At 40.5% G+C, this 13,875-nt stretch overlaps 1 protein-coding gene across 1 annotated transcript; it reads right to left on the bottom strand.

The window, feature by feature from the left end:
• Positions 1-1,202: 1,202 nt before the first annotated feature.
• PPWD1 (peptidylprolyl isomerase domain and WD repeat containing 1) lies at positions 1,203-13,872 on the bottom strand. Its single transcript, XM_083576164.1, has 11 exons — positions 13,678-13,872; positions 12,291-12,393; positions 11,596-11,696; positions 10,781-10,901; positions 9,244-9,691; positions 7,543-7,733; positions 5,690-5,879; positions 4,991-5,172; positions 4,434-4,515; positions 3,572-3,754; positions 1,203-1,536 (listed from the first exon to the last, which is right to left on the bottom strand). The coding sequence occupies exons 1-11, from the start codon at positions 13,838-13,840 to the stop codon at positions 1,393-1,395; spliced, it is 1,908 nt and encodes a 635-aa protein (XP_083432290.1). The 5' UTR covers positions 13,841-13,872; the 3' UTR covers positions 1,203-1,392.
• Positions 13,873-13,875: the final 3 nt, after the last annotated feature.

Genomic DNA, 13,875 nt, shown 5'->3' with positions numbered 1-13,875 from the left:
TGTCTGGATGTTGGGTGGTTTATATTTGTAAGTGGGAGTGGGAGGTTTCAAATGAATGCTAAGTGTCTCCTGCCATTCTTTATAGATGTCAGCTCGCATAAGAATGTGGTCAGAACAAATGGCACATGTGTGCATGTTCAGAGGTTGACCTCAGTTAGTCTTGGGGCACAAAATGAAGGTGATGAGTGAAAGGAAACTGGCCGATATGCATGGATAGCCTGCAGTCTGAAGCTAACAGATAAATTTGAAACCAGAAGCCAGTGGAGGTGCCTAGGTAATGCTGGCAAATGACAGCCACCCCACTCACTGTTCTCATAATTCCAGGGATTACTGAAGCAAGGTTTTCTTGAGACAACCCCTGAAAGCAATGAAGAGGCTTAAGTAAAGTGGGATGGTTCTCACCCTCCTTCCCCTCTCTGGGTTCCCCTTCTGCTCTTCCTCAACACAGCTAAGATATTTAGCATCACTTGCTCTTCTTCCAAGCCAAGCACTTCTAAGAAACTGCAAGTTGCGGGAACCACTTCCTCATTAGTGCCATCTAGTGCCGAGAGAGAGATCGTTCCTCCTGCCCCGTCCCATCCCCCAAGTTCTTCAATGAACCCACCCTGAGCCACACTGAAGCAACAGTTTTGCTTTTCTCCTGCAGACAGACTGCAGGGATTCCACCCCATGAAGGAGGGAAGCTGATGAATGGAAGTAGGCAATTATCTGGCAGTGGTTTGCCAGACGGTGTCGCAAGGTTATGCACCTTTGCTGCCCCCCAAATAGGAACGTGCACACTCTGCAACCATCTGCCAGGGGGAAAAAGATGAACTTTCCCCAATCTTGCTCAAATTTCAAGAACAATGGATTAAGAAAGGGACAAATCACTATAATCCTTTTATAACAATTCGACTCAAAACCTAAATGATACCTATTTAGTATTAGCAATTATCAGCGGCTCAAATTATCACTTGTTTTGTATGTTATTTAGTTTAAAGAGATTCTTATTGTCAAGAATGCACAGTAATATGATTATGGTTACATGTTGTATTTGCAATTAAATACATTTAAAACCCCCAAAAACCTTTTTTCCCCATTCTATTTTGTGGGTAACGAGTTGGAAGACACAAAAATATTTCAGTGCTGGAATAGAACTGCTGGCAATGCTGCAGCATTTTTCCATACTAGAAACCATTGCAATATATACACAAGATACATACTTTTCTAGCATGGCTGTCTTTTATTTTTTGTATAAAAAACATTTTTAAAAAAGATACAGCTGAGAGCACCTCGGACACATAATAATCAGAAAGTTTCAGAACAGGTATCAACCTTTCCACAGCAGAAAAACATACGAAGTGCATCATTTTTGAAGTCCCTTAATTGCAAGGTTTCTTTAAAACTCTTATTTCATTTCACTGTGATATTAATAATGCTGACATCTTCATAGGGCTTGTCAGTTTTGGGGTTGACTTTCACATTTGAAATTCTCTGAACGACTTCCATTCCTTTAGATACTCTTCCAAATACACTGTGTTTGTTGTCCAGCCATGGCTGTGCAAGGCAATATATCAAGTTGATGGAGCAAAAGAAAGAGAAAATTACAATTAAATCTCGAGTTACTATACTGAGAACTCTGTAATGTAAACCATCGCTAACGGGATCTCTGTAATTAAACACTATTGCACTTAATGCTTGCTTGTTTGCTGACACGTTTAACTCTTCAAAAGGCTGCATGTGCACGGAAGCAGTTTCCACAGATATATCCCAAGCTGGATAATGAAGCATAAACACAAAACTGGTACTGGCTTTACAGTTTCTGTGCACACATTAGGTTGTGGACAAGTTTTGATCATTTGGTGGGGGGGTGGGGTAGGAGAACTAAATCCTACTACCTTCTCACCAAACAGATTACCATATTTTTCACTCTATAAGACGCACCAGACCACGAGACGCACCTAGTTTTTGGAGGAGGAAAAGAAGAAAAATATTCTGAATCCCAGAAGCCAGAACAGCAAGAGGGATTGCTGCGCAGTGAAAGCAGCAATCCCTCTTGCTGTTCTGGCTTCTGGGATGGCTGCGCAGCCTGCATTCGCTCCATAAGACGCACACACATTTCCCCTTACTTTTTAGGATGGAAAAAGTGAGTCTTATAGAGCAAAAAATACAGTATTTAAGCTATTTATATTAAATATGTGTATCCCCCTTTCCAATCTAGTGGTTCACAAGGCAGCATATAACAGAACATAACAATAATATGAAACAGATAACTCATCTCTTGATGGTAAGCAGCCAGGAGAGCAGCTAGGTAGTAGGTTTGATGTTAAAACCTCTCCCCATGTCTCTGTTATCCTGCCAGAGGATAACAGAGGGGGGTGGGAGAGACCCAACCTAGAAAGTTTCCTGCCCAGCCACACTGGATGCAAGTCATACAGGGATGAGGCCTATCTAGTGGAAGGAAGACAAGTGTTGGACTTGGCCCAGGGACCCCTGCCTTCAGATGGAAACTCAGCCTTGAACTGCAGTGCACTTTGGGTCAATCACTATCTTTCAGTCCTGGCTTCCAGATCTGGTAGTAGCAAGAATAAAACAGATAGGATGTCATAAGCACCTCAGAAGAAGGGCAAGATATGTTTCTAATTTAAAAAAAGTAATCAGATTAGAGCTGTGTTACAGAGCACTACTCCATTTGGACTTTTCAGCCAGTGTCTGCAGAGGAACATAGGGGTTTGCTAATAGCCAGCATCTCTTAACCTGACATATGCACAAAAAATGAGAAGTGGGCAATAGCTCATATCCAATTTTGCACTGATTTCAGAGGGATGCTGATGCACTTCTTCCTGCTTCTCCAAACCCTCTGAAGCACAGTTACATATACAGGGTGAGTCTTTCAAAAGAGGCCCTGTGGAACATGCACTCTGTATCCATGGGGCCTCTTTTAAAGGACGCACCCTGTACAACAATGTGTCTCCTTGCTGTTCTCATAAGCCCAGCAGAAGGGTAGGGACTCATTCCTGCAATTGTGGTAAGCTTTGGAAGCATCACAGTATAACCAAACTCAATGCCTCCAAGTGCTCTCAAAGCCCAATTCCACATCAGAGAAGACCCTGCTACTCTGCTGAGTTGTGAGATAAGGCACAGCATATAGTAACAAATTCCAGCTGGCTGTCAAGGGCAGCAAAAGATGCTGGGTCTCTTAAGAAGCATTCAATCATGGTGCTCCCACCCACAACTGAACCTCATCTGTTCGGGGAAACGAAGTATAACAACAATGTTTTTCTGCAGCTAATGTAATATGGTGGCTGCCTTCAGCTCCTTCCCCTTTAACCACCAAGTAGACTAGGGACGGGAAACATGGTTTTTCAGTTACAGGACTATAACTTGCATTGCAAGGCCTGCATGATCAATAGTCACGAGATGACAGGAGTTGTAGTTCAACAACATCTGGAAGTCCATAGGCTTCCTCATCCTTATAGTAGACAACAGACACAATGGAATACCTTTCCATCTACCAACAGCCTCAAAACTTTTGCTACTCACAAAGAGGCAATTCAATGACCACTGTTAAGACATCAGACATGGTACTTACAGTTGGTACAACTGTTACAAAAAACTGTGAGCCGTTGGTATTTGGTCCTGCATTAGCCATACTAAGTGTGTAGGGCCTGTCGTGTCGCAAAGTTGAGTGAAACTCATCCTCAAATTCTCCTCCCCAGATACTTTCACCTCCCATTCCGGTTCCAGTAGGATCTCCAGTTTGGATCATGAAGCCCTACGTTTGGAGGGGGAGAAAGAAAAATCACAATTTAGGACATTAGCAGCCCTGCTGGATTAGGCACAGTCCAACATCCTGCTTAAAATGGTGGCTAAATCAGATGCCTCCAGAAAGCCACAAGCAGGACTTGAAGACAACAGCCTTCTCCTGCTGCTGTTTCCAGAACTGATACTCAGAAACATACAGCCTCTCAACCAGGAAGTACCATACTGCCATCAGGACCACCATCCATAGATGTAGCCTTATCCTCTGTGAACGTGTCAAATCCCATTTTAAAGCCTAGTGCCATTACCACATCTCATGGCAACAAATTTTGAAAATTAATTATGCACTGTGTGAATTACTTTTTTTGGTCTGACTCAAATCTACTATTAATCAGTGTCATTAAGAGATCCAAATTTCAGTATTACCAAGAAAAGAGAGAAAATATCCATTTTATCTACAGTGGTGACACCACTGTATCCCAGATTGATATGCTGCGATTACAGTTTTGGAATTCTGCACAAAATCCTTCAGAAATGCAAATGCAAAATCCACAAGTAGGGTAGGACTTAATAATAAGATGTGCATAAGCCATTATGGGACTGGAAAAATTAAAGTTATTGCAGCCCTGTTTATCTAACGAGCTTAACAACATTTGAGAACACAGAAATATTGTTACTAATACCAAAGTTACCTTGATTATGCGGTGAAAGGTGTGGCCATTGTAGTAGCCATTCCTACTATGTACACAGAAGTTTTCCACTGTTTTGGGACACCTGCAGTTAAAAGGTATTAGATGTTAGTATAGTACTTAGTGCACTGGAATAGGGTAATGTTTTGAATTAGTCCGTATTTGTAGATGCTCTAGTGAAACTGAGAGCACTTGACTGCAACTATCGATATCCATAACAAACTGGCAGATCATTCAGTAGGAAGACAACTCTTCATTCACAGTCACATTCTGTGACTCATTTTGCATATTACAAATTAAAATTGCCTTCTTGTTATGGAGAAAAGGAAAGCTTCCAAGCTTCTTCCTTTTGTCACAATGTAGGAGAAAGCAGTAGCGGTAAAAATGCTTTACCAGAGCAAAAATGGTGGTACCATAGATATGAGGGAATGGAACATAAGCAAACCGAGGGAAAAGGTGCAGCTCTGTCAATGATGCTAGTGAATGGTCCAACAGTAGCTCAAGATAATGGGAATCTTTATTAAAAATGGAAGGAAATATAAAAGTATTCATATACATACTCAACAGGGAAGAGCTTGACATGTATATCTCCCATGCTTGTGTGGATAATGGCACTATCAGAAACTCGCTTGGGTCCTTCAGCTTGAGTGGCTGCCATGACCTCTTCTTTAGATGGCTTCTCATTAAATACATCTCTGTCAGAATCTGCACTTTTGGTGTCTTCTGGTTCACGTTTGGTAAACTGAAGGACAAGATAGCAGCATCCTTGTTTCTCTTATTGACTAATGGAATTGGAAGGATCATACACTGTAGTTCCAAAGACATTTTGTTCCTAACTAGTGATAGGCTGTAGTTTGCAAACTGTTTCTGGTCATATGCCAAGTAAAAAGAATTGCTCTTTGGCATATTTTTAGAATATCTGAAGACTGTCAACATCTCAGCAAAAATCTCAACAAAAATATTAAGTTTTTATGTGAGCTAAACTTAGCTTTAGCTTTAAAGACATGCTTCTGTGACCCTTGTATCTTTGAAGGTTTCTACTGCATTTTCACCTCAAGCGGAGTTCTCATAATGAAATAGTCACCCAGACACCCCCACCCTAGTTGTTTGGTATAAGGAAGTACAAAAATGTACTAAAATTCATATTATAATTAGAACCAAGTTGTATGACATGTGAATAATATTATATCAAAGGCTATCAAAAAGTCGCCTACAGGGGGTGGGAAAACTGCCAGCTAGATCCTCTGGTATAAACTTACCATATAAAATCTGTTCTTTTTGAAGGAGGTGCAGATTATTGTTGGATCAGCTTGGATATTCTGAAGAACGGGGTTGTCGGATGCTTTCATCTCTACTGTAACAGCAGCACGGTGTTTCTTTGCGACACCTTGGAACAGAGCCAGTTGCATGACCCTGATGTTCTCCTGCTTGCCTAGGATTCTAACACATCTACATACAGGAAAGGAAAATTCATGAACTTCAAAATCATTATGTGGCCTGCCTTTAATATGTAATATTTCAGAGCACCCTGCATCCAAACATCATATGAATTTTTGGATTAATTTGGAAGCAAAGATCCCCAGTACATCATAGGGATATCAATGACCTTCTGGAAGGCACTGTGGGCTTAGAAACTAGGTGAACTTCTGGCCCAATACAGCAGGGCTGTTATGTTCTTAACAAACATATTTGGAAGTAATACTCTTAATACAAACGGACAATGAAAAAGTGTCAGTTATAACACATCAGAAAGCTGATCCAAAGTATCTCATATTATGGGTCCCAGATGGGTAGCTGATGAAAATGTATGATCTGGAATCATTCAACCAATGGAAATCTGCAAATTATGTGGATTGTCCCCTACCATCATTCACCAGGAATGTGAAACTGGGCACTGAATCTTTACATCCGGGGGGTGGGGGTGGGGCTCCATTCCGTGGGCTAACCTTGGTCTCAAGGGGGTACAATTAACTCACAAGACCATTTTCTTCTAATCCTGTCACAGGACTACTATATCAGAGGGTGGGTGGGATGTGGGGTTCAAACCAGAGTTTAAGCAAGCCATGGTTTATAAGCCAACAATAAACCATGGCTATTCACCTACATAGCAGAGTTGTGATTGTCAGACAAACTACCAAAATATCAGAGCTTACTTTCTGAAAAGCAGACATTATTCCCCATAGGTGCTAAAGGCATTTCACTAGCAGATCAGGTGGCACTAATCATATAAATTAACTAACATGGATCATAGGAACAGAGGAAACTGCTTTATACAAAGTGAGACCATTGGATCCAATTAGCTCAGTATAGTCAACATTGTCTGGCAAGGGCTCTCCACTATTTCAGACAGAAGTCTCTCCTAGCCCTACCTGGAGATGTCAGTGTTTGAAATTGGGACCTTCTGCATGCAAGGCAGATGTTCTACCACTGAGCTATAGCACTCCCAATGAGTAATGCCAACTCAATTCTATTTAACTGTATTATTTATCAATTTGGAGCAGGGGTCTGCAACCCGCAGCTCCGGAGCCGCATGTGGCTCTTTTACACCTTTGCCGCGGCTCCGGGGCGGATACTAGCGAGGAGAGGAGGCGCATTGTGCGCCCCGACACTCCCCACTGTGGCGGGCGCTGTACTGGCTGTGACATCGCATGGGGGCGGTGCATGCGTTAGTCATGCACCGTCCCGACGTCACCTTCCCGCCCGCCCGCCCGCTACATTGTAAGGGGCATGTACGCTGGTCACTGCATTGAAAGGGGGCATGTACGCTGGTCACTGTTTTGATGGGGAGTGAAGAACACACACGCAAAAAAAGGTAACTTGTTAATTTAACGTTTATTTCTAAGAGGAGGAGTAATTCTGAGGGGTCAAACAAAGAAATAATAAAAAAGTGACAAAAAAGTTATTTTTATAATGACGAGTTTTGCGGCTCCCAGGTTTTTTTTCTTCGGAAACGGGTCCAAGTGGCTCTTTTTGTCTTAAAGGTTGCAGACCCCTGATTTGGAGCAATTAAAGAGCCTATGAAGGCTGAGCGTCTTTCTTTAAAATCTCTGGGAAATCCCTGAACAAAACAACATAGGTACAGCTAACATGAAATAATAAGAGCAAGACTTACCTGTTTGTTTCCACATTTATGACTTTGATTCCCAACATTGTCCCATAGAGCACAAAGTGTCCCGTTTCATCAAAAATGATGTTAATTAGCCTGACAGCATCCACTTTTTCCAGCTCCCGTTCCACAGCCATACGCCGACCAAATTCCATGTCAGGCAGCTGTTGTCTCATTTGTTGCAGCTCAGTAAACATCTACAGAAACAAGACACCTACCTATAATATGTGCATAACTTGACTTGGATTTATTTTTAATAAATTCTGTATAATGCATGTTAATTTTTTCTGTAAGCTGCTTTGAGACATATAATGAAATGGTTGTAAGTTCAGTAAATAAATCAATATAGCCTATCAAACACAACACCTAAATTCTTATTTATTTATTTATTTATTTATTTTGCCGTAGGCTACATTGGTTTTTAGTTTAGTATAGTTTTATCTGCAAGAGTTTAGGAATGTTGGCAGAATTATTTTCATGGAGATGCCACATCTATTCATGTGCTCTATTCATGTGCAAAGGAGACTGAGTATGCACATAAATGCTGTGTTTGCACATTAACTCTAAGCCATGGTTTGACTTAACCATGATTTGTTCAAAACACAAGTATCATAGATGAGCTAATAAAACATGACTTATTTCTCCAAAGCTTGGTTTGTTTTCCAGCTGCTCTTGCCTCTGTAGATTGACAATATTTAATGTGTTTTCAACTCGCTTGTGGAGACTATCAGAGGTCACAAAGTAAAGAAAGGAAAAATATACGAAAACTACAAGAAGAGATGAGGAAAACAACAAAGAAGGAATGGATAGAATTGTGAACATTATTTGGACAGAATTGTGAACATCAAAGCAGCAGCAATAATATGACTGGATCCCTTTCGGAGCTCGAAACATGGGTAACCCCAACAAAAATTTAAAATTTGGTTTTGTAATTTGGAATTAATGTGATTTGATTGGTTTGTTAATAAAAAATGTTTTTTTTTAAAAAAAGACAGTATTTAATGTGAGATGGTCAAACAAGCCATGGTTAAGCATGGTTAAAATATAACATCAAACCAGAATTAAAACAAGCCATGGTTTATAAGCCCACAAGAATCCACGGCTTCACATCATGGTTTCTTGCCAGAAAAAAATTATGGTCATTCTGCTGAGCCACATTTTGGCTAAACAAAACACAGTTTAGTATTATGTGCTAACGGGGTCAATTTATGTAACATACAACAATGTTAGTTACATGTGTCTTTGCACAATTAAAATACTTCAACATGTATAGCAAAATGTTGGCAATTCATATATTGGATGTGGCATCTGACAAGGTTATAGTAGTTAGACAGTTATGTAATGTGAGTTGAAGCAAATTAAAAGTAATAAAATTTGATTAGAAAGCACAATAAAAGTAATTCCATTAACATTTGTAACAACAGTAAAGTCTTCTAAAAATACCATTTATTTTTTCCTTGATTGTTAACTCCATTTTTATCAGAATCTTTATCAGTCTATTAGCCCACATACTCTGAGGATTATAACTAAAAGAAGAATAAATTGCCAGTGTAGTAATAATGCTAAACAGATATTGCAATGTAATGCTGAAAATATTCCTTTTATAGAGGACGATTTGTATATATGTATTTCTCATCTGTGAAAGAAACAAAAAAAAGATCATCTGTACTGGCAAATAACTGAATGCTGAAAAATATATATACTTACACTCAAAGATTCATCGAAGACCCTCATCAGTTTCCCAGTCAAAAATCTGAAAATTCGGACTTTTCTGTCAGAACCAATAGTAGCCATTTTTTTGCCATCAGGGGAGAAACATATACTAGTTAGGTATGCTTTACACTTAGCAAATTCATATAAATCAGTGTCTGTTTTATATTCCCAATTTACATTTTTGGGAAATTTGTATTCATGGCGAGGCCCAGTCCAGTATTCAATCATTCCAGACTTGTCAGATGATACGATGACTTTATAGACAGAGTTCAGTCGTATCTGAGTAAGAGGCGATGTGTGAAGCTTATCAAAAATGTGAAGTGGCTGATTGTTTCCTCGACCATCATATATGAATATTTTCCCAGTACTCTTCTCAGATGCTGCAACTGAAGATATTGCATCTCCTGGGCAATACACCCATTCACACTGGCCAGGGTAGTAGCTAAAACAAAAAGAACAATTGGATTGGCATGATTTTAGGAATATAGATTAAATATTTAAATTCAATATTCTAAATAAAAAAGCTAATAATAATCAAAACATATGGAATAATTTTTCTCCAGAATATTTTGAAATATTGCTTTAATTTAACAAGGTTTTTAGACAAAACGTATTTCCTACAAGATGACCATTTCATTAACAAATATTATAATAATTCCTATTCTGTAGAGCAATCACTTTCATTTTATTCAGTTCATGAAGCTATTCTGTTTAGCCTACATGAAGCTACACAGTCCAGCATGAACTGTTTTGTAACAGACATTTTTAAAATCAGTTTAGCATTTTGCTAACTATACTTGCAACCCGTATCTATGCAGTTTTCTCAGAAGTAATCCCCACTGTGTTAAATGAAACTCACTCCCAAGTCACATGGGGAAATCCTGTGAACACTCACTTAACAGAAATTCTCAGTAAATCACTGCACAGGATTGGACTGAAACAATAAAATCCTCATCATGATTGGTAGGTAAATCCCACTGACTACAGTGATATAAGTAAGCATGATCTTCATTGGGTGTGTTGGGACCTGCATGTGGACAGCATTCTAATCTAACACCTGTGGCATCACCAGCATTTTTCATTGTGTTTAAAATTTCTCTTTTTAAGAGAGAGAAACAAGAATGGCAGGACATAAATTCTCTTTCTCATACAGACTGCACCAAGGACCTTCTCCCACACACATATGCATGACCTGTGACATGAACTCTGAAGAACACATAAGAAGTTCACAGATACTGTACATTAATTTCCCCAGCTACTTTAATGGAGGTGGGCAGCTCGGCACATTCATCTCTTTTTCATGCAAGACTCCACCTGAACTGAGATGCATTAAGCAGAAACTCTGGGTGTGCTTTGCAGCACTTGTGCTTGCTGTATTCTTCCCTGCTCCTTTATTAAAAGTATGCCAGCAGTTAGACATGTCACTGTTATTCATCTACCATAATCAATCACAACCAATTACTTCTTAGACAGAAGTATTCTAAAGCACTAAGAAATTTACCAGGACCATTAAAAAAGAAAAGTGACTTACCCAAGTTTCAGCATGTTGATCATATCGAAGTTCACCACATCAAAAACCTTCATTGCTCTATCATCCCCAACAGAGCAGAATAATGCACCTTCTGAACTACCAGCAATGCTCTCAATAACACCTATTGTGAGCAAAAGAAAGGAAATAGTCTGCTTACAGAGAATAAGTGCTCTTCATTTGAGAAAAAAATTGAACAAAATCGTAATTGCTATATAAATGCTTCAGATGGAATTATGTCACAAACTAAAGCTGCAGGGACAGATAAAGTACCTTTGAACTCAGTAGGATTTATTTCTAAATAGTCATGTATAAAATGACCCTAGAAGGCTGGGATTCAAAGATCACTATATGGACTGAGAGCTTCTGCAGTCTTCTGATCTCTGTTCTCCATATAGTATCTGATTGGATATTGAAAAGCTGTTTTTCAATAAGGGTTTTTAGGTGATTCCAGGGCTTGATGAAGAGAGAGCTCAGAAGCCCAGTGCATACCAGCAGCAAATAGAAGACAGGACTCCTGCACCAGTAGAAGAGGAAATTTCATCAGGTGCTGCCTGTCATTTAAGGTACACCAGCTGAAATGTCTTCTTCTATGCAACTATTAAAGGCGCAGGAGCACTGTCTACCCACTGTCATCTGGCAACCCTACTGGTACATTTCACAAAAACTAATCACTCAAGCCAAGTAACTTTAGAGAACCCAATTTTTAAAATATGGTATGATTTTTTAAAGTGTGCTATAAAGCATATTTAAATGATGAAATAATAATATATTCTTTTTGAAAAAAGAAAAAGAAAATACCAAACACAGTAACTTACCTAAATGGCTACGGAAATGTTTAACAAATTCAATTCCCTCTTCTACTTTCTTCCAGAATTTGACATGTCCATCATGGCTGGCTGTTATTACAAAATCAGTCCTGCAGGTACAAGCATATAACCTTCATATTATAAAAGAACCACAAACCTAGATGTCTGCTTCACTAGCAACCTTCCACAGGAGTCTGCAGCTTCTGGCTAGTCTGGGAAGCCAAATCACAGGTACAGTCACTAGGACACTACTTATTCCCCAAAGAGAGGGAAGATATTTAATACAACATGCTGAACCTCAGAGATGCTATTCCATTTCACAATGGGCTTTACAAGGTCACTTGGGTGAGTCTCCAAAGCATATTACAACATGGATTGTCTCAAGCCCTCCTACAGAGTTTGAAACTCTAGAGATGGTTCTTACAGTTGTGCCACACTTCAGAGATGCTCAAAACAGACTCAATGCAACAAAGACATGTCACAACTTTCCCCCTTAAGCTTGGAGCTAAAAAGCAGGATGAGCTATGCTGCACTTATAGAAGCATAGAATTGTAGCATTAAAAGGGATTCCAAGGGACATCTAGTCCAACCCCCTGCAATCCAGGAATGTTATGAAGCACTCTTTAGGCAAGATGCAATTCCTGAAACATACATCTGGTCCAATTCTACAATACTTAAAACAGAAAAAGAAAAAAAAGACTTACTTAGTACATACTACATGCGTGATGACATCTCTGTGCATATAACTGCGTTCATACATCGAAGCACTGGGGAGATTATCCAGGTAGACATGTTCAAACTCAAGAACTAGAAATAAAGAAATATTGTTTCCTAAAAATCATATTCCATTTCAAAAATGTTATTCAAATTATTTTGATTTAAAAGAGACCAAACTGAACAAACTTCTCTTTCAATACTGTGGTATGAGAACAGCTGTGTAGCTGTATCATAGTGTTATGTGTGGCTTGATCCCAACACAAACAAGTAAGTGTACACATAACTGCAGCCCTAGTTGTCACACAAGCAGCAAAATTGTGCTTGGCCTGCACTACTTCAGACTGCTCACATGACTTAAGTATCCATAAAAATAAAGCTGAGTGAAACTGAATGAAGGGATTGTTTGCATGCATGCATGTGTACACAGAGATACATTTAAACATGAGAATCCCAACCTGTGCCACTTGAAATGAATTTTAAAATCTCCAGAACATTTGACGAGGCATAAAAATACATGCAGTGGTATTTAAGCCACTACAGTATAGGAGAAGGAAATTCCAGCCCGATACACTATTATTTAACTTGTAACCTAACTCAAACCACATTTACTGAGAAGTAAGCACCAGTGCTTTCAGGGGGACTTACTGCCAGGTAAGCATGCACAGGGACAGGGACGTGGGTGGCGCTGTGGTCTAAACCACTGAGCCTCTTGGGCTTGCGGTTCAAATCCCTGTGACGGGGTGAGCTCCTGTTGCTCGGCCCCAGCTCCTGCCAACCTAGCAGTTTGAAAGCATGCCAAAAGTGCAAGTAGATAAATAGGTACTGCTCCAGCGGGAAGGTAAATGGTGTTTCCGTGTGCTGCTCTGGTTTCGGTGTTCCGTAGTCATGCTGGCCACATGACCCGGAAAAACTGTCTGCGGACAAACGCCGCTTGTAAAGCGAGATGAGCGCCGCAACCCCAGAGTCGTCTGCAACTGGACTTAACTGTCTGGGGTCCTTTACCTTTACCTTTTTAAGCATCACGTACAGAACTGCTTCACTCTTACGGGGGATGTCATGCAAGGTAGAGCATGTCAAGTCAGAAGCGTCAAGAGCGCAAAGGAGACATAACAGCTGCACCTCGCAACGCCCTGAACAGTTAGTTACGTACAGATCAATGACCACCGAGCCAGGTATCCGCAAGCACAGCGCCCACACTGGGCAGCAAATAGCCTTGGTCTGCCTGCAACTCAATTTAAACACGTCTCCAAGGAACGTGCAGCGAATTACCCGACACCAGAGGCTCCGAAGGAAACACGAGGAGGGGCGAAGTGCTGAAGAAGAGTCGCCCTGTCCAGAGAGGCTGACACCCCGCTCCTCGCCCCCAGCCCTTACCTTTCCTCTTTTTCACCTGCACGGCCTCCCCAGGTAAAGGGCCCACCCAGCGGTCTCCTTCCTCTTCTCTCCCTCCTTCCTCCTCCGACCCTTCCTCTCCTTTCGCCTCGCCCTCCTCTCCCTCGCCGTGCCTCCTCTTGCGCGGCGGCTCCGCGGACGCCATATTGACTTTGCGTTTTCCCGGCGCTGGGTAGTGAC

The sequence above is a fragment of the Podarcis filfolensis genome (assembly GCF_964270895.1).
Source record: "Podarcis filfolensis genome assembly, chromosome: 11".
Classification (NCBI taxonomy): Eukaryota; Metazoa; Chordata; class Lepidosauria; order Squamata; family Lacertidae; genus Podarcis; species Podarcis filfolensis.
Note: the sequence above shows the minus strand (reverse complement) of the source record. Positions and strands in the feature narration are given on the sequence as shown.

Excerpts from the sequence above, each read along its gene's own strand:
- PPWD1 (XM_083576164.1), bottom strand. The coding sequence starts at position 13,840 with ATGGCGTCCGCGGAGCCGCCGCGCAAGAGGAGGCACGGCGAGGGAGAG. Across the intron at positions 12,394-13,677 it reads GCAGGTGAAAAAGAGGAAAG|TTCTTGAGTTTGAACATGTC; the intron begins GTAAGGGCTGGG and ends CTTTATTTCTAG. Across the intron at positions 9,692-10,780 it reads ATCAACATGCTGAAACTTGG|CTACTACCCTGGCCAGTGTG; the intron begins GTAAGTCACTTT and ends TTTTTGTTTTAG.